The 26,295-nt window shown below is 44.5% G+C and overlaps 1 protein-coding gene across 2 annotated transcripts; it reads right to left on the minus strand.

The window, feature by feature from the left end:
* Positions 1-590: 590 nt before the first annotated feature.
* Positions 591-25,015, minus strand: LOC106563114 (ran-binding protein 3-like). 2 transcript variants are annotated; one of them, XM_014128346.3, is made up of 14 exons: positions 24,557-25,015; positions 10,528-10,586; positions 10,365-10,395; positions 10,168-10,239; positions 9,766-9,828; positions 8,556-8,621; positions 8,303-8,400; positions 7,402-7,499; positions 7,044-7,116; positions 6,817-6,901; positions 6,492-6,613; positions 6,278-6,398; positions 5,810-6,163; positions 591-5,100 (listed from the first exon to the last, which is right to left on the minus strand). In XM_014128346.3, the coding sequence occupies exons 1-14, from the start codon at positions 24,765-24,767 to the stop codon at positions 5,054-5,056; spliced, it is 1,500 nt and encodes a 499-aa protein (XP_013983821.1). In that variant the 5' UTR covers positions 24,768-25,015; the 3' UTR covers positions 591-5,053. The 2 variants fall into 2 exon arrangements, with proteins under 2 accessions (XP_013983821.1, XP_013983814.1); XM_014128339.3 differs by having other exon boundaries at positions 7,044-7,206.
* Positions 25,016-26,295: the final 1,280 nt, after the last annotated feature.

Consider the following 26,295-nt stretch of genomic DNA (forward strand, 5'->3'; position numbering starts at 1 on the left):
AATCCACCCTTCAGACAGCCACAGATCAATCCATCTTTCCCAAGGGGTCTCACTAGGGACTTGAACCTCCCCTTCTACAACATTTCTGCCGAAATTGCCTCAAATATACATTTAACCCAAGAGCACAACGATATTACCTATTGACTGACTGTGGTCCTTCAAATCCCCCAGCAATACAGTTTGCAGGTCCAACCGCACCCTAATATTATGGCATAACAACCATTCCTGGACCTGACTCCAAAAACAAAACAAGTACCAAAAGAGATGCTCTATTGATTCTGTTTCAGAGTCTGTACCGGGCTGACTGTTGAATACCCCCCATATACTGAGCATTATTTTTGTAGCGAGAGTTATATGTAATAGGATCGGTGGGTCCCCTGCGGTCCCCTCAGGCTAATGCAATTAGCATGAGGTTGTAAGTAACAATAACATTTCCCAGGACATTCTTGTTAAATCTAACTGCACTGTCCAATTTACAGTAGCTATTACAGTGAAAGAACACCATGCTATTGTTTGAGGAGAGTGCACAGTTTTGAACATGAAAAGTTATTAATAAACAAATTAGGCACATTTGGGCAGTCTTGACAACATTTTGAACAGAAATGCAATGGTTCATTGGATCAGTCTAAAACTTTGCACATACACTGCTGCCATCTAGTGGTCAAAATCTAAATTGCACCTGGGCTGGAATAATACATTATGGCCTTTCTCTTACATTTAAAAAATTTGCAAATAACTTTTTCTTTTTTTCTTCTTTGTATTATCTTTTACCAGATCTAATGTGTTATATTATCCAACATTCCGTTCACATTTCCACAAACTTCGAAGTGTTTCCTTTCAAATGGTACCAAGAAAATCCATATCCTTGCTTCAGGGCGTGTCATTTTAGGCTAAAATGTAAAAAAAGGGTCTGATCCTTAAGAGGTTTTAAATTGAAAATAAAGAATTGATGCATCAATTGTTGTTTTGTATATCAGTTCATAAGCCTGATGCCATGGTATTGGGACACTGGAAATCTGTTCCCAACGATCTTGAATTTTATGTGGCATAGTGAAACTGATACATTTTACGATTTATATTACTCATTTTATGCCATTTGTTTTTTTATTGTTGTTAGACACACTAATTCACACCTCACCCAGTACTTACATGTATCAGTGTTAGTGAAGGAAAAACAGCAGTAGAGAGGCTATTCATTTGGCACACATTGTCCAAAGTGGCCTACCTTTGTCATCTTTCCTTCACTGAAAACACTGCATAGATGAAAGCAGGTCTACTAGGCTCTAGGACTCTTAGTAAAATCAGCTCATCACCCCCTACAACAACCATTATAAATTATGATAAACTGAAAAGTTGTATCAGAAAATCAGTTATCATTCACAATCAACTGTTCACATAACATGGTGATATTACCAGAAGCAGATATATATATATATATATATATATAAATATACAGTGCATTTGGAAAGTATTCAAACCCCTTCACTTCTTCAAAATTTTGTTACGTTACAGCCTTGTTCTAAAATTGATTAAATAAAACATTTTCCTCAAATCTACACACAAAAACCATAATGCCAAAGCATTTTTTTTTTTTTATAGAAATGTTTGCACATTTTTTTTTTTAAGTATTCAGACCCTTTGCTATGAGACTCAAAATTGAGCTCAGGTGCTTCCTGTTTCCATTGGTCATCCTTGAGATGTTTCTACAACTTCATTGGAGTCCACCTGTGGTAAATTCAATTGATTGGACATGATTTCGAAAGGCACACACCTGTCTATATAAGGTCCCACAGTTGACAGTGCATGTCAGAGCAAAAACCAAGCCATGAGGTCGAAGGAATTGTCCGTAGAGGTACGGCAACTGCACCACCCTTAACAGCAAGGCTCTCCAGAGGGTGGTGCGGTTTGCACAACGCATCACCGGGGGGGCAAACTACCTGCCCTCCAGGACACCTACACCACCCGATGTCACAGGAAGGCCAAAAAGATCATCAAGGACAACAACCACCCGAGCCACTGCCTGTTCACCCAGCTATCATCCAGAAGGCGAGGTCAGTACATGGTGCATCTAAGCTGGGACCGAGAGACTGGAAAAACAGCTTCTATCTCAAGGCCATCAGACTGCTAAACAGTAATCACTAACTCAGAGAGGCTGCTGCCTACAAAGAGACTCATATCACTGGCCACTTTAATAAATTCCACTTCAAACAATGACACTTTAATGTTAACATCTCACATTACTCATCTCATATGTATATACTGTACCTTATACCATCTATTGCACCTTGCCTATGCTGCTCATCCATATATTTACGTATATGTACATATTCTTATTCCTCCCTTTAGATTTGTGTGTATTAGGTAGTTGATGGGGAATTGTTAGATTACTTGTTAAATATTACTGCACTGTCGGAACTAGAAGCACAAGCATTTCGCTACACTCGCATTAACATCGGCTAACAATGTGTATGTGACCGATAACATTTGATTTGATTTAGAGCTCTGTCAGGATTGTGTTGAGGCACAGATCTGGGGAAGGGTACCAAAACATTTCTGCAGCATTGAAGGTCCCAAGAACACAGTGGGGATGTTTTTCAGCAGGACAGACTGGGAGACTAGTCAGGATTGAGGGAAATATGAACGGAGCAAAGTACAGAGAGATCCTTGATGATAACCTGCTCCAGAGCGCTCAGGACCTCAGACTGGGCCGAAGGTTCACCTTCCAACTGGACAATGACCCTAACATCCCGACCGAACTGGAGACCTGAAAATAGCTGTGCAGCGACGCTCCCCATCCAACCTGACAGAGCTTGAGAGGATCTGCAGAGAATAATGGGACAAACTCCCCAAATACAGGTGTGCCAAGCTTGTTGCCGTCATACGCAAGAAGACTCAAGGCTGTAATCGCTGCCAAAGGTGCTTCAACAAAGTATTGAGTAAAGGGTCTGAATACTTACATAAATATTTCCATTTTTATTTATTTTTTATAAATGGGGGGGGGGAACCATTTAATCAACTTTAGAATAAGGCTGTAACCTAACAATGTGTAAAAAGTCAAGAGGTCTGAATACCTTCTGAAAGCACTAAGTAAAGACATATTCTAATATTTGTAGTGAAAGATCTAAAAATTGTTTAAGTTTTTCCCCCAAAAAATATAGAATAACAATATATTTTGGAAACATTCCCAAATAGGTTTCCAGTAAGTTTAATGTGGGTGCCTCAGCCACAAATAGCACTTATTCATTATAAATGCATAATAAAAATAAATGTTTTTAAACCAGTCATTTCATCTAGGTTCCCTCTGTCATAATGTGGCAGTATACCCTCTCCTTGCACACTGCAACAATTTGGTAAAGTACACAACTAAGTACAGCAATATAGTTATGTCAACACAAAGGTACACTTTATATACAAAAGTATGTGGATACCTCTTCAAATTAGTGTGTTCTGCTATTTCAGCCACACCCGTTGCTGACCGGTATATAAAATCAGGCACACAGCCATGCGATCTCCATAGACAAACATTGACAGCCTTACTGAAGATTTCAGTGACTTTCAACGTGGCACCGTCATAGGATGCCACCTTTCTAACAAGTCAGTTCATCAAATTTCTGCCCTGAGAGCTGCCCCGGTCAACTGTAACTGCTGTTATTGTGAAGTGGAAATGTATAGGACAGGTATCATCAACTAGATTCAGCCACGGGCCAATTTATTTTCTTCAGCAGATGGTCGGAGGGCCATGTCATGATTAAAGATCAATTGTAGACTGCAAATTGACTGCAAGAATCTCAGATATAATATTTGACTAAAACATCATTTCAAACCTTGCTTACCTTGGTATACGATCACATTTCTATATTATGCGTTGGAATACTAGGGAACAGATTTTCCAAAATTAAAATAAAATGGAGCTGATAAAATTGTAAAAAAAAACAGCATATGTCCAACAATGAATTTTAAGTGTGTATATTTAAAAACATTTTTTGCTCAGAAACTCGGAGGGCCAAATAAAACCACTGTCCAGGAGCAACAATGTCTCAGCAAAAATTGTCTGTCCTAGGTTGCTACACTCACTAGTGGGTTCCAAACTGCCTCTGGAAGCAATGTCAGCACAAGAACTGTTCGTCGGGAGCTTCATGAAATGGGTTTCCATGGCCGAGCAGCCGCACACAAGCCTAAGCCATGCGCAATGCCAAGCGTCGGTTGGAGTGATGTAAAGCTCGCCGCCATTGGACTCTGCAGTAGAAACGTGTTCTCTGGAGTGATGAATCGCGCTTCACCATCTGGTGGTCCGACGGACAAATCTGGGTTTGGCGGATGCCAGGAGAACGCTACCTGCCCGAATGCATAGTGCCAATTGTAAAGTTTGTTCGGAGGAGGAATATTGGTCTGGGGCTGTTTTTTTATGGTTCGGGCTAGGCCCCTTAGTTCCAGTGAAGGGAAATCTTAACACTACAGCATACAATGACATTCTAGACAATTCTGTGCTTCCAACTTTGTGGCAACAGTTTGGGGAAGGCCCTTCCCTGTTTCAGCATGACAATGACCCCATGTACAAAGCGAGGTCCATACAGAATGGTTTGCCATGATCGGTGTCGAAGGACTGGCCTGCATAGAGCCCTGACCTCAACCCCATCAAACACCTTTGGGAAGAACTGGAACACTGACTGCGAGCCAGGCCTAATCGGCCAACATCAGTGCCCGACCTCACTAATGCTCTTGTGGCTGAATGGAAGCAAGTCCCTGCAGCAATGTTCCAACATCTAGTGGAAAGCCTTTCCAGAAGAGTGGAGACTGTTATAGCAGCAAAGGGGGGGGGGGGACCAACTCCATATCAATGCCCATGATTTTGCAATGAGATGTTCGGCGAGCAGGTGTCCACATACTTTAGTCATGCATCTTCTTTTGGCAAAACGTAGTCATGGTAGCTCAGTAAATGATAGTATTTATTTTTGAAAGCTGTCTCTTGATGTTCTGTTCCATGATAGCTAAAAGTTCTGTTCAGATGTGATGACGCCACAAACTGTTGCATGGTCCAGGTCAGGATATAATGTCACCAAGAATACAAACTGGGTTTACTGTGTATCCAATCACAATCCACTGCAAAGGAGAGAGACAGATTATGAGAGGTGTGTAAGTGAAATAAACTCTTATTTTAATACCGTAGCTCTGTTTTCTCAGGTAAATGGTGATGTTAGGGGTTGAAGATGAATTTCCATGCCTTGCAGGTCTGAGTTTTTACATTGACAGCACATATGTTGTGGCTTCAGAGGACATAGGTTGCCCACCACTGGAATGTGATTTATGCAGGGGTAGGTTATATGGGGTTAATTGTAGCTTCATCTTTAGGCGTCTTGTTGACATGCAAGTTCAAAGAGGCTGAAGGAGAAGTTGTTGTGAGGAATAACAAGTGGACTATTGTTTTATATAAACAGCAAGACTTAGTTCTCTTCTCTTTTTAGGCCTGGGACTTTTAGGAATGTAATCCACCGTGATGGGGGATCCATCTGTTACTGTTTTATGTGGCGTCTGTGAGAGACTAGCACCTGCTAACAGCTCCCTCCCTCTGGAACATGGACTGGGGATTAGTGACGTGACTACCCACCAGACATGCACTGGAGGACGAGTTTTTCCCTGACTCAAACTATGCAAACAATTTCCAAACCCACGTTTCTTTACGCAGGCAAAACAATGAGCTAAACATTGGATTTAGTCATAGCCATATACGTGAGTTGGTGAAAGAGCAAGGGATAATCTCAGATAACTGTATGCTCGATAAATCCTTATCCCTGTTGTTATTCACTCTTACCAGGTCGCAATCGTGTCACTAGCAGCCCTTCTCGTTCTTGCCGTTGTCTCTGCTCTTCCTGCTCCTCCTCTTCCTCATTCTCACTGTTGCAGTGTCCCTCCCTGGTCCTGCCCCCTGCAGCCCCTGCCTCCCTCCCAGCAGCACTGGCCCGTAGGGCTACCAGCCGATGGTGGATGGCTACGTAGAGGCGAGCCACGTCCCTGGCGCTGGCCTGGATGAGGAACACCCGGACCGCCTGGGTCTCCACGTCGGTGGCTGTCACCTGGAGGTTCCGACGGGCGGGGCGACGCAGGTGTGTGTGGGGCCAGAGCTTAGTGTTGAGGATGACTTTCAGACTGCCCTGGTGCCTCATCACTGTTTTGATCGGAGGGAGGAAGGTGTGAGAGATGAATGAGAGAGAATTACAGAAAGACGTGCGGATGTTGGCCAGAGTGAGGGGAATAGTAGTCTCCTTCATGGTAAACTCACCTATCCTGGACTGCAGCCCTCCTTTGGTCCCTGACGTCAGATCATTGAGTCGCAGGACTCCTCTCCCTCGCTCATTCCATGCCTGAGTTCCTTTTTCCAGAACAAAGAGTCTGCAGGTCAGCTAAAAGAAAGGCATTTAAAAAGGTACATCACTATCACTGCTCTAGCAATAGGCATATTGAACATTTCCTATTTCAACACAACATGTCCTCACCTGGACCACATTGCTCTCCTTCTCCTCCCCGGTGAACAGCTGAACCCGCCTGAGCACACGCTGCCTCCCACAGGACTCTGTGTAAGCTGCAGCAGACTCCCTCAGGCTGCTCCACACAGCACCTATCAACAAACACAGACAGCCCTTCAGTTGCAGTTCTGAAAGGCATACACTAAGAGGCAGTCAATTGCCATTAGAACTGAGGTGCACAACTCTAGTCCTCTAGGGCCGTAGTCTGGTGGACCAGTAAACCGGTAGACACTGTGGCCCTTGAGGACTGGAGATGTGTACCCATGCAAATCCAATGATGCCCCTAATGATTTACCTTTATGACTTGACTCAAAGGTGGAGGACTCAGAATTAGAGGAGCTGCAATCAGAATGTTCACTGCTGGGCAATTTCTGTGGTCTCTATATGAGGGCGAGAAAGTTCGAGTATTTCTGTAAATGCAATGTATTTTGTAACACAGTTACAACATGTTTTATAGTCATCATATGCAAACTTGCTACTTTATAAGTATGTCATTGCTGCTCAAAAGTTTCCTGAACTCACCAAAACTCTCGCGCCCATGTTTTCCCCAAATACAAACTGGACCCTGTCTGAGGTAATAGTGTCTGCCTTCGATCTGTGGAGGGTGAACCAGAGGTCAGCAGAGAGGTCAGCAGGTTCAGAATCACTGCTGGGAACTAAACCGTGTCTCTGACACCACGTAGCTCTGACAAAGGAAACAAAACCCAACACCACCGTCAGGGTCTCTGGATTAAAGCAAGGCTGTCCAGTCCTGGGTAAGGCCTGGAAGTTAACACCAACTACCCTGATTTAGTAACTAAACCCTGCCATAAATACATTTATAAAATCACTTCAGTGAAACATCCCTAATTTTATATATTAAACCAGGTGCCCTGCCTACCTGTGAACTTGAGGGGACGTCTTCAGATGTAATCCACTCACAGTGGAGGAGTGGTCAGTTGTGACGCTGCAGCAATCGTCTGAAAGGTCATGGCTGACCTGTGGTACAAAATACAATGCAAACCTTTTATTTTACAGTCCTATTGTATTTCTGATTAATTACAGTAATGGCCGCTTGAGTCAAAGAAGTCAACACAACCTTTAAGTAAGTATAAAATAAATTGCAGCCAAAACATATTATATAATTGTGTGTTAATGTGGCAAGTTTGGGAGTAGAAAGAAGGCTATTCAGTCTCAGTGTGGTAAGCATTCTGATTCAAACTGGTTTTGGGTTTATAAACCTGCATCCTCCCACTCTCAGGCAGTGAGTGAATACGTTTCTCTGAGGAAAAACCCTGTTGGTCCCTCAGTCAGTGATGCAACCACAACTGAGGGGAACAAGTGTTTTACTATTGAAATACTTTTAAGGCCTGAGAGAGTTTTCACTCTTAATTCTTTACCTGAGAGAATGTTCTTGTTTCACTGTCAGGCCTTGTAGGACAACACCTGCTTGTTCACAGGCACTGACGTAACGCAGTTTCTCTGGACCCCCTGCAAGGTCGGAGTTGGGCCTATTTGGTTGTCATTCTCTCATGTTAAGCTAAACATTTCACGAAACTATACACGGTGCTGAAATGCTCCCATTTTTAGACTGTTGGCAATACCGTAAATCAAGTTGGAAATTCAAACCTTGCAGATTGCAGGGCTACGGGAGTGTCCAGTATGATGCCAGTGTTCACAGGTGCCAGCTCAGGAGGACAAAGTCATGAGCCTAACACCAGGGTGTGCGACACGTGTCAAGAGAGACAAGCACGGGGCGTTACTGACACGTGACGGGGGGGGGGTGAAGAGTTGGGGAATACCTCAGAGAGGTGTGGCTGTGAGGAGATGTTCCAGGGCTGAGGGACGAGGAGACGTGCAGGCTGAAGTAATGACCTTCTGACCCTGTTCAGAGGTGACACTACAAAGGAAGAGATGGAGTGTGTGAGAGGGAACAATGTCCTTTAAAGTCAGTCTTACGATCAGATATGGATTAAATATTAATTGTTCAGGGAATTGGAGGTCCTTTTAGTTGACCACACTGAAAGATAAACATACCAGACAATACAAACTAACCTGTGTTTTGGGAAATGTTGGTCTGGTTGCAGAGATTTGAGGGCATGAAGACATTTGATCTTGATACTAGGAGAGAGGATATCAATCAGAAGAGTTTACACACACACACATACAGTATATCATATGGTTAAAGTTAAAACGTGACCCAGATTTATGTCAAAGTGACCGCCAGACTTGGCACATGACAACATGCATAGCCAACACAGAGCAGTGAGGTTTCCACATGGGCACTAGTGGGTCATGGTGGTGATTTGTGAGGAGCAGGTGAGGGCTGCAGTGACAGAGTGAAACAAACGGATTAAGGGAGAGAGATACCAGGGGCTGCTGTGAAGTGGCTGCTGGGAATCTGAGGCCCTGACAGGGATGGTGTGACTGGAATGTATGGACCTACAGGGAATACTGGCACTGAACATAAACAGAAAACGTTTAAGAGTTTGACCATGATGCACTGCTTCGGTTCATTTAATAGATGGGGAGATATTTTATCCCAGTAAGATCCCAGTTTTATTAAGGCTACAATCGTCTGCAGGTGAGTCAAGGAATTAAGCAACATGACTCAGTTGCCACTTATTTGCGTGGGCAATGTATGCCCTAGGGCAGTGGTTCCCCAACTAAAACTGGGTAGTGCATCATCAATTCCTCTTGTCATGTTAGTCATTGCATAACTTAGAGAGCTATTTATAACTTGTCAGAAATGGCCAGATCAGCTAAGCCAGACCAGATCAGTAAGCTAACATTTTTATTTTTGCCCATAGATAGTAATTTTTTGTCCCTCAAATCACATGAATACACATTAGACATGGCAAAATGTTTAGAATTGAAAGAAAATTGGCTTTAAAAACGGCAAAATGTTCTTTGCACCCCATGACAGAATGTGTAGAATTCCATCAAATAAGCTTTAAACCTGCACAATTCTCCCCTCCAACAAGAGGGGTGAGAACAGTTTGTCATTAACAGTGCTTGTGCCCATGTTCCCCAATGCTGGAAGGGAATCCCTGCCCTAGGGGACAGAAATCTCGCAAACAGAGCGACATAGCGTCGTACCCGATCCATTCCCAAATGTAAGCCGCACAAAAGTACGTAGAACTATGTGTGAAAACGACGCACCGTCGCTGCGCTTTCGTAGTTTGAGTGAAGTGTGTAGGGCCCTTTAGAGAGATGATAGAGAAGAGAGAACAAAAATGTTGTGTAGGAGGGGAGTTTTGTTTACCTGGAGGACGTGGGGGAAAAGCGAGAGAGCTTGATCGCACTCGTCTACTGCCGTCACAGGAGCCTGTCCGAGACACAGAGAAAAACAATGCATATAAAACCTTGATTGGTTGGATTACCACACTGCCAATCACAGGCCAATCATTCTAGTCAATGATTGACAAAGCCGCCTACCAATCCCATCACAATACAGGGTCCTTCATCATTAGAAAAAGTGAATTATGTAACCCATATGATTCATAATACCGGTACACAGTATAAAGGTGCAATTTTAAGAGATCTTACAGACACATCTCCTTTACCAAAGGAACAAAAGAAAAATGGAAAGAAAAGGCGTTATGAGTCATGATTATGTCTGGTGTTATGCACCAGTACTTATGTGTACTGGACAGTGGAAACTCACCTTTCCTGGTTCTGTTGTTAGGGTTCGGGTTGGTGAGGGATCTGACTCGTTTGTTTGGACTGATTCCCATAACTATTTGGAGAACAAGAAAAAGATGCAGAAGCACGACTGTCTGTGCAATAGAAAGTAACAAAGTAATCATCTATCAAAATGGTTGATTGTTATGACATGCAGCAGCGGCAAGTTATGACGCTTACCTGAGCCCTCCTCCCATCTCTCTGCGCTTCTCTGTAAACAAAACGATTATTTTAGCATATAACGAAATGATACATACTCTTTCACTACATGATTTGTTTCACACCATGCATTTGCATCCTGTCAACATTGTAGGCCTACCCATTATTAGGATATAAAGTTTACCTTCATGGATGGGGTTTTCTTTTGAAAGATGAACATTGGTGGGGCAAGCACCGTTTTTTCTGTAAAAAGACGAATAATAGCACAGTTAGAGAGAATTCGCCTTGTTGCAGTTTGATATGACTGAATCAGTACTTAAAGGGACTTTTAAAAATGTTTTTTAGTCAAAAAGATAGCGGAATATGTTTTTACAGTATGTTTTTCCAATGGCATCATCTGGTGTGCATCATGTGATTTCAACCAAATATGAGTAGGCATTGCCTACTAATTAGTTAAAATCACATGATGCATAACAGATGATGCCATTTGGAAAAACATATATAGTTCCGGAACTCCAATTTGAGCAGCAGCAGCTGAAAAATGAGCTCCCACAAATATTGAAATTTACATGGTTTTTAGAGTGAAGTACATCGGAAAAAAGCAAAAGAAAACTGCAAGACTGAATAGGAGAAAAAACAAGCAACAAACAAAGAAGATAGGCTTTTGAAAAATAACTATTTTTCATAAAATTGTAGTTATCTTAGCAAGCTGAATTGTTTACCAGTTGCTAAGCAGTTGCTAGGGACTCTTTTGGAAGAAGCTAGCTAGCTAACGAAGAACAACAAAGAATATCTAGTTAACAGAAGAAAAGAAAGAGAAAATCAGGACAGAAGAAAAAGGATATCAAAGTGAAACAGTTCTCTAAAGACACAGGAGACAATAATACAAGAAACAACACTTCTGTAGCTTGTCAACTATGTGTCTGTCTATCCCTGTTCTCTCCCCTCTGCACAGGCCATACAAACGCTTCACACCGCGTGGCCGCTGCCACTCTAACCTGGTGGTCCCAGCGCGCACGACCCACGTGGAGTTCCAGGTCTCCGGCAGCCTCTGGAACTGCCGGTCTGCAGCCAACAAGGCTGAGTTCATCTCAGCCTATGCTACCCTCCAGTCCCTAGACTTCCTGGCGCTGACGGAAACATGGATTACCACAGATAACACTGCTACTCCTACTGCTCTCTCTTCGTCTGCCCACGTGTTCTCGCATACCCCTAGAGCATCGAGCCAGCGGGGTGGTGGCACTGGAATCCTCATCTCTCCCAAGTGGACATTCTCTCTTTCTCCCCTGACCCATCTGTCTATCTCCTCATTTGAATTCCATGCTGTCACAGTTACCAGCCCTTTCAAGCTTAACATCCTAATCATTTATCGCCCTCCAGGTTCCCTTGGAGAGTTCATCAATGAGCTTGACGCCTTGATAAGTTCCTTTCCTGAGGATGGCTCACCTCTCACAGTTCTGGGTGACTTTAACCTCCCCACGTCTACCTTTGACTCATTCCTCTCTGCCTCCTTCTTTCCACTCCTCTCCTCTTTTGACCTCACCCTCTCACCTTCCCCCCCTACTCACAAGGCAGGCAATACGCTTGACCTCATCTTTACTAGATGCTGTTCTTCCACTAATCTCATTGCAACTCCCCTCCAAGTCTCCGACCACTACCTTGTATCCTTTTCCCTCTCGCTCTCATCCAACACTTCACTCTGCCCCTACTCGGATGGTATTGCGCCGTCCCAACCTTCGCTCTCTCTCTCCCGCTACTCTCTCCTCTTCCATCCTATCATCTCTTCCCTCTGCTCAAACCTTCTCCAACCTATCTCCTGATTCTGCCTCCTCAACCCTCCTCTCCTCCCTTTCTGCATCCTTTGATTTTCTCTGTCCCCTATCCTCCAGGCCGGCTCGGTCCTCCCCTCCTGCTCCGTGGCTCGACGACTCACTACGAGCTCACAGAACAAGGCTCCGGGCAGCCGAGCGGAAATGGAGGAAAACTCGCCTCCCTGCGGACCTGGCATCCTTTCACTCACTCCTCTCTACATTCTCCTCTTCTGTCTCTGCTGCTAAAGCCACTTTCTACCACTCTAAATTCCAAGCATCTGCCTCTAACCCTAGGAAGCTCTTTGCTACCTTCTCCTCCCTCCTGAATCCTCCTCCCCCCCCCCCCCCCCCCTCCCTCTCTGCGGATGACTTCGTCAACCATTTTGAAAAGAAGGTTGACGATATCCGATCCTCGTTTGCTAAGTCAAACGACACCGCTGGTCCTGCTCACACTGCCCTACCCTGTGCTTTGACCTCTTTCTCCCCTCTCTCTCCAGATGAAATCTCGCGTCTTGTGACGGCCGGCCGCCCAACAACCTGCCCACTTGACCCTATCCCCTCCTCTCTTCTCCAGACCATTTCCGGAGACCTTCTCCCCTTCCTCACCTCGCTCATCAACTCATCCTTGACCGCTGGCTACGTCCCTTCCGTCTTCAAGAGAGCGAGAGTTGCACCCCTTCTGAAAAAACCTACACTCGATCCCTCCGATGTCAACAACTACAGACCAGTATCCCTTCTTTCTTTTCTCTCCAAAACTCTTGAACGTGCCGTCCTTGGCCAGCTCTCCTGCTATCTCTCTCAGAATGACCTTCTTGATCCTAATCAGTCAGGTTTCAAGACTGGGCATTCAACTGAGACTGCTCTTCTCTGTGTCACGGAGGCTCTCCGCACTGCTAAAGCTAACTCTCTCTCCTCTGCTCTCATCCTTCTAGACCTATCTGCTGCCTTTGATACTGTGAACCATCAGATCCTCCTCTCCACCCTCTCCGAGTTGGGCATCTCCGGCGCGGCCCACGCTTGGATTGCGTCCTACCTGACAGGTCGCTCCTACCAGGTGGCGTGGCGAGAATCTGTCTCCGCACCATGCGCTCTCACCACTGGTGTCCCCCAGGGCTCTGTTCTAGGCCCTCTCCTATTCTCGCTATACACCAAGTCACTTGGCTCTGTCATATCCTCACATGGTCTGTCCTATCATTGCTATGCAGACGACACACAATTAATCTTCTCCTTTCCCCCTTCTGATAACCAGGCGGCGAATCGCATCTCTGCATGTCTGTCAGACATATCAGTGTGGATGACGGATCACCAGCTCAAGCTGAACCTCGGCAAGACAGAGCTGCTCTTCCTCCCGGGGAAGGACTGCCCGTTCCATGATCTCGCCATCACGGTTGACAACTCCCTTGTGTCCTCCTCCCAGAGTGCTAAGAACCTTGGCGTGATCCTGGACAACACCCTGTCGTTCTCCACTAACATCAAGGCGGTGACCCGATCCTGTAGGTTCATGCTCTACAACATTCGCAGAGTACGACCCTGCCTCACACAGGAAGCGGCGCAGGTCCTAATCCAGGCACTTGTCATCTCCCGTCTGGATTACTGCAACTCGCTGTTGGCTGGGCTCCCTGCCTGTGCCATTAAACCCCTACAACTCATCCAGAACGCCGCAGCCCGTCTGGTGTTCAACCTTCCCAAGTTCTCTCACGTCACCCCGCTCCTCCGCTCTCTCCACTGGCTTCCAGTTGAAGCTCGCATCCGCTACAAGACCATGGTGATTGCCTACGGAGCTGTGAAGGGAACGGCACCTCCATACCTTCAGGCTCTGATCAGGCCCTACACCCAAACAAGGGCACTGCGTTCATCCACCACTGGCCTGCTGGCCCCCCTACCTCTGAGGAAGCACAGTTCCCGCTCAGCCCAGTCAAAACTGTTCGCTGCTCTGGCACCCCAATGGTGGAACAAGCTCCCTCACGACGCCAGGACAGCGGAGTCAATCACCACCTTCCGGAGACACCTGAAACCCCACCTCTTTAAGGAATACCTAGGATAGGATAAAGTAATCCTTCTAACCCCCCCCCTTAAAAGATTTAGATGCACTATTGTAAAGTGGTTGTTCCACTGGATATCATAAGGTGAATGCACCATTTTGTAAGTCGCTCTGGATAAGAGCGTCTGCTAAATGACTTAAATGTAATGTAAATGTAATGAAAAACATATCTTACTCTATCTTTTTTGACTAGAAAACATTGAAACGTGCCATTTTCACATACGTTGATGTTGTTGGGGTAGTGATGGAGAAAAAAATATATTTCTATTACATTATTCATGCATGAATCTTAGCTAAACCCTAGCTGAGCTTAAAGCATTAACTTATTAAATTCAAATAGGAAAACACTTTTCTTAATTTTGTCACTGAAACCACAAAGACGTAACTAGGGAAATGGTTCTCAATCTGTGAGCTGTCAGTACACACTGTTCTGCCAAGAACCTAAAACGCGATGTTAGGAAAAATCAACAGTAAAACTGTTCTTGAATTTAAGAGTCATTTACACACAACACTATTATTCCTCAATAAACCCTCAAAACACACAGCCAGCTAAACAACTATCACCAAAGATCCACTCACAATGCAGAGGATGATAGCCAAGAAGTTGAAATGTCACAATGGCTGGAAAAATCAGCACAACGGCCCAAAGAGCAGTGAGATCACTAGGCTCGCCCACAGTTCTGGAGATGTCAATTGTCATCCCACCTTCAATGTATTATCCTAATGAATGGAGGCCGAGACATCCAAGGCCTCTTATGTAACCACACAGCCTGACAAGGGGCTCTGGGAGCTGGGGACAGGCCCACCGTGGCAGGGGTGAGTGATGGGATAGCAGTGGAGGTGTGAGCCAGCTAGGCAGCAGACGCCAAGGCTTGGCCATGGGTAAAACTGACCTGTCTGGAGGCTATAAATACACAGGGATTCTGTCACTGATCTGACCTTGTATAATGAAGTCTACATGGAGTCAGTGAGTAATGTCTTTTGGTGTGTTAATTCCAGGGGAGAACGACTGCCCCCTCTCATTGAAGCCACGGAAGTTCAAGGAACACCGCGGTACAGCAGGCATTGTTAACAGAAAATAAGCTCCCCATAATAATGAATAGAAAAATGGAAACCTTTGGTAAAAAATAAATATTTACACAAAGACAATCATGGTACCAATAATTGATCTATTACACCAGATGCATGTCCTTGAACAAATTATTTTAAAATCGCACCCAGAAGAAGTTAAGGATAATTTAGTTGCTAATGGCAGCCTGCAGTACCCAGGCTGGCCTTCAACTTGAGTTACTCAATGAGAGGTGGCACTGAGCTTGCCTGCAATGTCACTTCCTGGAGTAGCTGAAACTGTGTCAAAGATGATGCATTATATTGACCAGAAAGTGTCCGCTCTTACAATTAAAAAATAAAATCTTAAAAAATGGAAGGCTGTCGGGAGGAGGCAAGATCAGGTAGGACCATTCTAGCCAATGAGAGGGCAGATACGTGTGTAAACAGGCACATCTCCGACATAAAGTTGTCTAAGTTAACATGTGGAATTATTTTAAGATGGTCATACCAAGGATCATTTAGCTATTTGATTTTAAGACCCCTTAAGGTATCCCAATGTTTTTATTTTTTATTATTGGATGAAACATTGAATTTGGCACTACTGCTATTAGTCAATAGAACGAAGGTTATGTGAGCTATATGGATCACTCCAATATATTGGTATCACTCCGCGGCGAGGATTTACAGATTTACTCCCGTGTGCACCTGTGTCACGGCTGGGATCCGCCCCTATATATAGACCCCATGGCCGTGACACACGTTCTTTACATACGTTTTTAGGCGGCTCAAGCACCGTAGAGGACTGGAGTGATCCATATCGCTTCGTGGTTACATATGTAACCTTCGTTATGTTTCACTATATTAGATCACTCCAATATATTGGTATACCCGTACCATATTTAGTCGGTGCTAGAGGGACCTGGCCAGCCAGCGGTGAAGTCCCAGCGTGGGACCGAGAAACAGGGTCCGTCAATGTGGAAGGGGGGTCCCGGCACAGTCCCCGGAAAGGGAGGCGACGCTCAGGACCGCTGAACCAACCGCAGAGGGAGGTGCCACATTCACCCGATAGTACCTAGCAAAGGTGCAAAAGGAAGCCCAGCTGGCTGTAGCACAGATATCAGCGAGGGGCACTCCTCACTGGCTCCACATAGGCAGCCAGTGCCCGCACAGGGCACAGCATGCCCGACTCCCCCGCCACTGCCGGGGGGGTCGTAAGCAGACAGGATAAAAGGGATGTTCACATGCCTGTCTGACAGAACCTTCGGGAGGAATGAAGGGTTGGGGTGGAGAGATATACTCCTCCCACCGGGGTCCATCCGGTAGCACTCAGAACTTACCGAAAGAGCATGGAGCTCACCCACCCTTTTCATGGAAGTAATAGCTACCAAGAAAGCCACCTTCACAGAGGTGTTTCAGGGAGGCAGACTCCAACGGTTCGAAAGGCGGCTTTGCCAAAGCTGCCAAGACCACATCCAGATCCCAGCTTGCCATTGAGCGGGTCCTAGCTGGATGCAGGCGACGAACCCCCTTCATAAACCTGGAGACCAAGGGATGGTGCCCCACTGGCCTGTCCATCCAGAAAAACCGCCAGCGCAACTGGTATGCCGCGGTTGTAGCCGTTATCCTTGAGCTCTGCATGGTGTTCATTACACCCTCCTGTAGTCCTAACATGGACCATTGGTGCCGTTCAGCGACCAAGCCCCCAGACTGAGGCGGCGCTGTCTTGGATGCCACAGCGTTCCCCCGGCCTGAGACAGCAGGTTTTGTCTCAGGGGCAGTTGTCAAGGTGTCCTAGACAACAGGGACAGGAGAAGGCAATATATTTTGATTTGTTTAACACTTTTTGGTTCCTACATGATTCCATATTTGTTATTTCATAGTTTATGTATTCCCTACTATTATTCAATGTAGAAAATATTAAAAATAAAGAAATCCTGGAATGAGCAGGTGTCCAAACTTTTGACTGGTATGCGTGTGTATTGATCTCCTTATTTAACACACTAAAATATCTCCATATATACTTCAATTCTTTTAACTGGTACCGAAGACCTTCTTGTGAGGCTTGTGGGTGTCCTAGAGCAAAACACCATTGTGCTCTTGAGAGTCTCAGCTTTCAATCGAGTCATGGTCATAGTACTTTGTAGTACCATTAGGAACCGACAGACGTTTTGGTGAGAAGACCGATTTTGGGGATGTCTCATGGTCTGACAGACACCGCTCTAGCTCTGCCACCTTCTACCGTAGATGACAGGGCGATATCGGCGGATGTGGTGGATTGAGACGCAGCCCATGCTAACAAACTAATATCTCTCCATCTTAAACAGACGGATTTTGATGGGATTTTTGTATTATGTTAATTCGATTTCTGCGGGGGTGGAAATTGTAAGCTAAGGGTTTAACCAACTTCATTTGGCTTCAATGCGCTACTGAGTCTTCACATAGGAATGAATGCTGTCACGTGGTCCATTCACATATACAGTTAATTCACACCTTGAGATTTGCCAGTGCTGTGTCAGTGAATGTGCTCACTCTGGGCATGGAGAGAGATGGTGTTCACACTTCAGTCAGTGACAGATGATCACTTGGAGTTCACCCAGGTCTACTGTGTAAGCACCCTAATCTAATGACTATTGACTGTTCAGATGCAACAGATGATTGTGGCATGCACTGATTAACATTGAAATGTGTGTTGCTTCTTGCATTTATGTGGTTGTTCAGCTTTCCTTGAAAGCTAAAAAGTACATTAATGCTTCATCGGAGGCCATTTCTTGCCACATCCGCAATCCTCTGTGACCTGGGGATATCACACACTACTTATTAACCCTAGAGTCCAACTCTGAGGACTTCCAATCACATGGCCGACGTTAGACAAACGGCAGGGCACAACAAATGGAATGACACTTTACACAACACTCCAACACGCCAGTGATGCCAGAGACAAGTGCCTATTCCTCAGAATATGTACTGGAAGCAACAGCTTAGAGAGGTGATCATCAGTGTATACAGTAGAGTGTTTTTGCTGTGTCAACTGTCTACTTAACATAATAGCAGCACTGTGTATCCTCCCTGACATATAGGTGATGTTGTATGTGCACGTCATCGCTACTGTGTGAAAATACTTATTCACAAGTCAGGTACCATACTACTCACAGTTGAGTTTGGTCACCGCAGACAACCCAGACATACTGATGTTTTTTTATTTTATTTTTTTAACACATTGCATCTCCCCCCCCCCCCCATTTCGACTCTTCCTCCCCTACACCCCACCTCCTCCCCTATCCTCTGTATGGGCAGACACTCTCTCAGTGTTATATTAACTATGTAATGTTGCTGTTACCGTAGGTCTGAGGGTCCAGAGGTCAGGCAGCACCTGACCTCGGCCGAGGGCCATACGTATCACACGTCATGAGAAATTCCAATAAGCACCGTCAGGTTAACTCCAGAGAGCAGCAGGCAGGCCAACACTTTATAACAGACGATTTTTTCCCACATCACGGATTACAAGGGTCATTACATAAGTGAGAGAGGAGGGTATTAAATAAACATTATTAAAACTGTCAGGGTTTCGTGAACAGACATGTTGCCAAATAGGAAATGAAAAAGAAAAGAAGCTCGCTTCCTTTGAGCTTAAAAGAGCACGCACTCTGAAAATTCCCTGGAATAGTGCAGACAAGGTCTGTCTAAGTTAATGACGTAACTTAATACGCTTTCAAGTTCAATTTTTTACTTAAAAGTGATCCTCAGAGAAAACCCCTTACATGCCTGTCTCTGCTAGAAAAAGCTGAGGAGCACTGCAGTCTGGCAGTGGCCAGCTCCAGTCACTCAGAGAAGAGGACCACACAATGGTGATCTATGAAGAGTGACGTCAATAGAGATGCACATGCCCTGTCCATGCTCAGCGCAGAAGTGAACCATTCCTGAGACCTCTCATAGTGAATGAACGCATCTATCACGATGAGATCCAACCAAGACAAAGCTGCCCTTTGATAAAGCAGTTCAGCTTCACAACAGAGAGAGCTGCTACTGTAGATGTGTTCAGCCCTGCTACAGGACAAGCTGTATGTGTGTGTCGTTGTGTTTTGATCTCCTTCAGTAGTGTGTGTGTGTGTGTGTGTGTGTGTGTGTGTGCTAGCTGAACGACACCAAGGTCAGGAGAACCCAACAGAGCGAATGATGGATGGCGTGAATCATCATGGGGTCTTGTGTACTGTGCTCTCCCTCAGTCACGTTGGTCTTCCATCCAACCCTGTGATGACCAGGCATCCGGGCTCGGAGATTAGCCCAGGCAGAAACACACACAGCACACGCATGTGCACATATTCATGTACCCACAGCTAATCCACCCTACATCCCTGCAGAAACAATAAACACACAGTACAGCCATGTGGTATAGGCCTACATACGTCAAACACTTGTATTGACTCACGGCTAAACCATTCTATTGCAGACTGTATAAGGAAGAAACACTAACTTGTCTTTATTGTAGATGCCTCACACTGCTTTAGCAGAGCCTTTCAGCAGCATGAGCAAAAACAACAGTAAGCCTACTCTAAAAGCGATCCATGTAGCTTTTCCATGGTAATACTTTCATTTGGTTAAAATCAATTTTGTTTCAAATATTATTGTTTGATGTTCCCTAGTTCCAGGTTTTGGAATACACAGGTAAAAGATTGGAACTGTTTGTTAAAGTATGTTCTCTCGGTCCTCCGCTAGGGTTAACTTAACGGAACTGTAGAGAGGCAGTGTGCTTCTCTTCTGGCTGTAGCTGGGCTCTACAAACCTCTGCCCTGAGAAAGACACCCGGAGGAGAGCCCATTGAACACACACAAACACACACACAGTTTAGAAATGTCCTTGTCTCTGTTAGGAGCAGGAATGGGGAGAGGAGGGGGCACTCACCCTAAGCTGCCTCAGACCGGGCTACTCTGGACTCCAGAATGCCACTCAAAGGCTAGTCTGGGTGAAATTTACTGTCCAGTGAAAATCTTTAAAAACTCATACCTAATAATGTTGTTGATTCTTCCTATACTCATTTGTGGCCGAAGCATACTGTAAATGGGAGAAAACCCCACCTCAAACTGTCACACTCCTGAGGAGGATGAGCTGGCCAATCAGGGGTCTACTTGCATGAATATTTTTTATGAAGGGTATACGCCCACACCGTTCTTTTCTTGGGGTACGCCCACACCATTCCAACACAGAAAAGCACTTTAACATACTTAATTACACTTTTTTTGGAATTAAAAAAAAAAGTAATTTTAGGTCATATTTCAAAGAAATCTGGAAACATTTCATTTAAAGGGGCAGAGGGCCTCCCCCCCCCCACCAAGCCACCATCCCCCTCATAACTCTGCCTTGCCTCCCCCCGTCTCCCCCCTGATAGAGCGTACCCACTGTCACATGTTTCATGCGAAGAGAGCCTCTATTCACACACTTGCTGGCTGCGGGCCCAATTGGGGTTTTAGTGGTTACAATAACTGTTCTCGGATCGCCCAAACAAACAACAACACACCAATAGCTCAGTTTAGCAGTACATCTGGGCTTCATTTAGGGAGCTGGGATTACATTAGAAAAACCAACTTGAAAGACCACAAACAAAACACATGGCCAGCTTACAGCTGCATCACAGCCTAATGGCCAGGCCGATGGTTACAGACATGGATATAAACTAGTCAGACAAAAACAGCATTCATCTTCTAATACAAGAATGCGAGTTCTGGATTCGTGAACTTAACAAAATCCTATTTACTGTGTGCATTTCAGCCACTGGCCACAACTAATACGTGTCACTCACCAATACACGTGAATTGCTTTGCACACAAACACTCCACGCATGTCAGTTCAATTCAGCTCTGTTGTACAGAATGTCCATCAACTCATAATGAACTATGGGCAATTCCACATTAACAGAGTGATGCAAAGACTCAGATTTTTCATTTTAAAATCTATGTCAAACAAAAACCAATGATTGGAAAGTTAAACAAACCACACAACTCTATGCAAAAGGACAATTTTTTAACAATTTCCACAGAGATGTTTACAAAAACACATTTACTTGAAGAACAGTGTAGATGCAGTGTTCGGTAACAGAATGACGTCACACAAAACAGCGCAAACCGTCAGTCTGTTACCAAACTTTGCGTCTGCGCTGTTCTTCAAGTAAATGTGTTTTTGTAAAATGTTCTCTGTCACCGTGGAATTGCCTCTGTTATTCTTCCTGATAAAAGACAGACGGCTTTCCTAATGTGCATAGGGACTAGATACCGTTTTAGGGAAAAGTTTGAGGTATCATTCTAATGTAGAACAGGAAATACTGCAAGAAAACCGTGACTCTACTGGTGACCCAGATTCCAGCCAAGGACCCCCTCCAAAGGGTCTATAAATCTAAACACACACACACACACACACACACACACACACACACACACACACACACTCCTGGAGATCCCCCTGGATGCTCTCTGACTGCTGGGAGATAAGCCAGACTGGGCCTCTAACAGGCTATTAAACGGAGCGCTTCGCCCCATAAGAATGCGAGGCTACTCACAACCTCCAACTATGGGCACGGGCATATCTAACTCACTGAGATCTCAGTCACAGGCTCATTAATCACTTGTCATAACTTTGTTAGCTCTGCAGCTCTAAATGAAAACAGACTTTTACTGGGAAAGTAGGGGAAAGCAAGGTCTGAGCATGTGATTTTCCTAGGAATATCAGGAATAATTTAATGATGGTTTATTGAACAAATCTTGAATAATTTGGTTACCTTGATGGCCTCGTCTTCAACACTTATCTCAGCCTGCTTATTGTCTCCCCTACAGCAAACAGCTGGGAATTGGTTATCATTGAAAGTACCGTAAATGACCCAGCATTTCTGACCATATTGAGAGCTACACAGCTAAATATCTCTCGTTAAGAACCCTGTGAAACCTTAAAAAATCTGGTTAACTCCTCTGCTTCTCTTGCAGATGTTTTTTTTCACCTGGCAAAACACTTCCTTGTTGCAATAGAATGATCTAGTATGTATTTTTCAACTCTTCAGTCTGAAACATGACACTATAGGGGAGAGAGGGGCTGTTTGGTTATGGAGGAGGGTGTCGGGGGGGGGGGTACCCAACCTATGTCAGGGTTCATGCTCAAATTTGAGAAAGTGGCTAGGCATTGGGCATGGCTGGTAGCTTAGTGTAGAATTAGCTAGCCTGATCTGGGTCTCGTTTTAATAAGTGGACTCTAACCTTAAGTGGGGGGGGGGGGGGGGGGGGGTGAAACCCCTCCTCCTGAGATGAGATCTGATCATGTCTTGCACAAACAGTACTTCTCTCCAATGAACTCACTTCATTCCTGAATGACACTGAGCTGAAGATGAATATCCTGCCACCATAGAATGTCAACTCATCCCTATAGTTCACAGGCTTGATTCAAGAGCATCAACAAGACAAGATTTATTAAGATCCAAGCAGTATTAGAAATCAGTTCATTTACTGAACCATACATTCATCCTGCTACATCATTTCCCATAAAAATCAGCATGCCAATTCTTTCTCTTTACAGCCAGAGGGCTGCTCTAAAAAAGCTTCCATGCTTCATAGTTGTGTGGAAGCTCTCATCAGCGATATCATCAGTGCTGATTGATCAGCTACACTACATGACCAAAAGTATGTGGACACCTGCTCGTCGAACATCTCATTCCAAAATCATGGATATTAACATGGAGTTGGTCCCCCCTTTGCTACTATAACAGCCTCCATTCTCCTGGGAAGGCTTTCCACTAGATGTTGAAACATTGCGATGGGGACTTGCTTCCATTCAGCCACAAGAGCATTAGTGAGTTCGGGCATTGATGTTGGGCGATTAAGCCTGGCTCGCACTCTGCGTTCCAATTCATCCCAAAGGTGTTAGATGGGGTTGAGGTTAGGGCTCTGTGCAGACCAGTCAAGTTCTTCGACACCAATCTCAACAAAACCTTTCTGTATGGACCTCGCTTCGTGCACAGGGGCATTGTCATGCTGAAACAGGAATGGGCCTTCCCCAAACTGTTGCCACAATGTTGGAAGAACAGCATCGTCTAGAATGTCATTGTATGCTGTAGCGTTAAAATTTCCCTTCACTGGAATTAAGGGTCCTAGCCTGAACCATGAAAAATAGCCCCAGACTATTATTCCTCCACCAAACTTTACAGTTAGCACTATGCATTTTGGGCAGGTAGTGTTCCCCTGGCATCCGCCAAACCCATAATCGTCCGACGAAATGACAGATGTTGAAGCGTGATTCATCACTCCAGAGAACGCATTTCCACTGCTCCAGAGTCCAATAACGGTGTGCTTTATACCACTCCAGCGCGACGCTTGGCATTGCACATGGTGATCTTAGACTTGTGTGCATCTGCTCAGCCATGGAAACCCATTCTGTGAAGCTCCCAACGCAGAGTTATTGTGCTGACATTGCTTCCAGAGGCAGTTTGGAACTCGGTAGTGAGTGTTGCAACCGTGGACAGACGATGTTTTATGCGCTACGCGCTTCAGCGCTTGGCGCTCCCATTCTGTGAGCTTCTGGGGTCTACCACTTCGCGGCTGAGTCGTTGTTGCTTCTAGACATTTCCACTTCACAATAACAGCACTTACAGTTGACTGGGGCAGCTCTAGCTGGGCAGACATTTTACGAACTGACTTGTTGGAAAGGTGGCATCCTATGATGGTGCCACGTTGAAAATCACTGAGCTCTTCAGTAAGGCCATTCTACTGCCAATGTTTGTCTATGGCTGTGTGCTTGATTTTATACACCTGTCAGCAACATGAGTGGCTGAAATAGCCAAATCCACTAATTTGAAAGGGTGTCCACATAATTGTGAATATATAGTGCATCTACTGATACCTCCCACCTTTTACAGGCCTGAGATAAGAACCTGACCAGAGCCCACAGAAAGCCTGTGCGCTCTATGAAGTTAAACAAGAACCCTAGAGATACTGCATCAGGATACAGTGTGTGTGTGTGTGTGTGTGTGTGTGTAAAATTCAATATAAATGTCACTACTGTAAGAGCAAAGACGAGCACATGATATGTGACACAGTAAACTATTTAGTTTTTTTCGAAATCTATTTATTTTTTGGGCACAAGTGAATGAATTTCATTTTTGCAGCAGGGCCTATTAAAAGGCTTATCACATTGAGAATATAGGGAATAACAATACTGTGTAGCGTTACGGCAATACATTTACTTTTGTCTTAAGTACATAATTAGATTTAGATTATTATCTAACAGTCAAGACCTGTTAAAGTCACTTTTGAAAAAGTGAGATGAAATGACAACTTTACCCTTTAACTCCTCAGCTACGTCCTGCGCGCATCCTCCATCCTGCGCCAGAGAGGTATTCCCCATCCGCGGTCTGGAGGTGACAGGTCCTGCCGCTCCACACACACTCTCCGTGGGCTCCACCGTACAGGGAACATTTTCATGGAAGTCCGAGACAGGCATCATTGAATAATACGCTGAAATATCTTCGTTCGGGGAAAGATTCCCTCTCATTCTTCGGATCTGAAGCTGTGACAAACTAGTAAAATAAACACAACCTCATGAAAAGGAGGAACACCCCCCAGATAAAAGTGGTGATTTGCTCTCTTGGTGTCAAAAGCTTGATTGTCCGGAATTGTTGATTTTCTTACTCTCGATTCAACTGTCTGTCAGTTTGCCTTCGCTGTGGTCATGAATGAACGGTCATACACCGTGTTCACTACCGAGCGTACGCCACATTGTGGCTCCTGTCTGCTTGGAAAATGTGGGCGTGGTGAGTGACATAAGCCAGGTCAACCCCCTCAATCAGTTTATAGTGCTGTGGTAACTGTACTTAAATGAATGCACTCTAAATGGCATTAAAAGACAGATACGCTTAACGGAAAGCGTCTAGAGATTGGAATCCATATCTATACCAACATAGGCAGTTATTCCAAAAGAGCACATGGCAAGTAATACTATAACAGGATAACTAGAACAGATATGCAAAGGACCTACTTCTGTCAAAACGAATGGTAAAATAATTGTCATTTTCTTATTTATTTAACCAGGCAAGTCAGTTAAGAACAAATTCTTATATTCAATGACAGCCTACACCAGCCAAACCCTGTGTAGGCTGGATATGAACCATGGTGCCTATAGTGACACCTCTAGCACTGAGATGCAGTGTCTTAGACCGCACAATTAAATAATCAATGGTAGATACATGTAATTTTTTTTATGTTGTATTATACCTCCTTAATTATGTGACTCATAATTAAGGATGTATAATACAACATAAAGAAAATAGCATGTATCTACCATTGCTCTAGAAGTGCCTAAACTATCTTTTGACAAAAAAAAGGTATATTTGTCAGTGCGGAAATTCCAAAGGTTTTGTTCCATAAAAAACATGAATGAAAATGGGCATGATGCTCTATGTTAGGGTTCCCCAACTGGCGATCCACAGCTGGTTTTATTTGGCCCCCCAAGTACTGAGCAAAAAAACATTTTCATTGTTGGACATAAAGACTGTAAAAAAAAACACCAGGAAATCAGCTCCAGGTGTTTTAATTTCAGAAATCTGTTCCCAACTGTTCCCACACATAATAGAGAGACAGGTGATCTTATACACACGTAAGCAAGATGTGAAATGATTATGTTTTAGTCAAACATGATCTGTTTGGGCTTCTTGCGGTCAATTTGCAGTCTACAAACTATATGTAATTATGTTTCGGCCCCTCGACTATCCGCTCAAGAAAAAATCGCCCCGCGGCTGAATCTAGTTGATGATCCCTGCTCAATGAGTTATTGCCTTATCACCCCACTCTTATGGAACTTTGCCCAGGATCACCTGAATCCAAGTAGGTCACACAGAATAGTTTTTTTCAGTAACCAAATAGGTAAAAATAAAGACTTTAGGGACTGAGTAGCTATGCCTACTGTAATTGAGTTACATGCATCTCTCTAAACTTTTGGATGGCAGTTGAGCAACCTCTAAGTATTTTCGTATAATGCCTTAATTTGGCTTGGCCTTTTGCAATATGCTTAGCTTGAACTTTGG

Source organism: Salmo salar, chromosome 01 (assembly GCF_965601325.2).
Source record: "Salmo salar chromosome 01, fSalSal1, whole genome shotgun sequence".
Classification (NCBI taxonomy): Eukaryota; Metazoa; Chordata; class Actinopteri; order Salmoniformes; family Salmonidae; genus Salmo; species Salmo salar.

Coding starts and splice junctions, on each gene's coding strand:
- LOC106563114 (XM_014128339.3), bottom strand. CDS start 24,767: ATGAGAGGGAATCTTTCCCCGAACGAAGATATTTCAGCGTATTATTCA. Junction 7,500..8,302: donor CACAGCCACACCTCTCTGAG/GTATTCCCCAAC, acceptor TTTGTACCACAG/GTCAGCCATGACCTTTCAGA. Junction 7,207..7,401: donor ACGTCCCCTCAAGTTCACAG/GTAGGCAGGGCA, acceptor TTCCTTTGTCAG/AGCTACGTGGTGTCAGAGAC.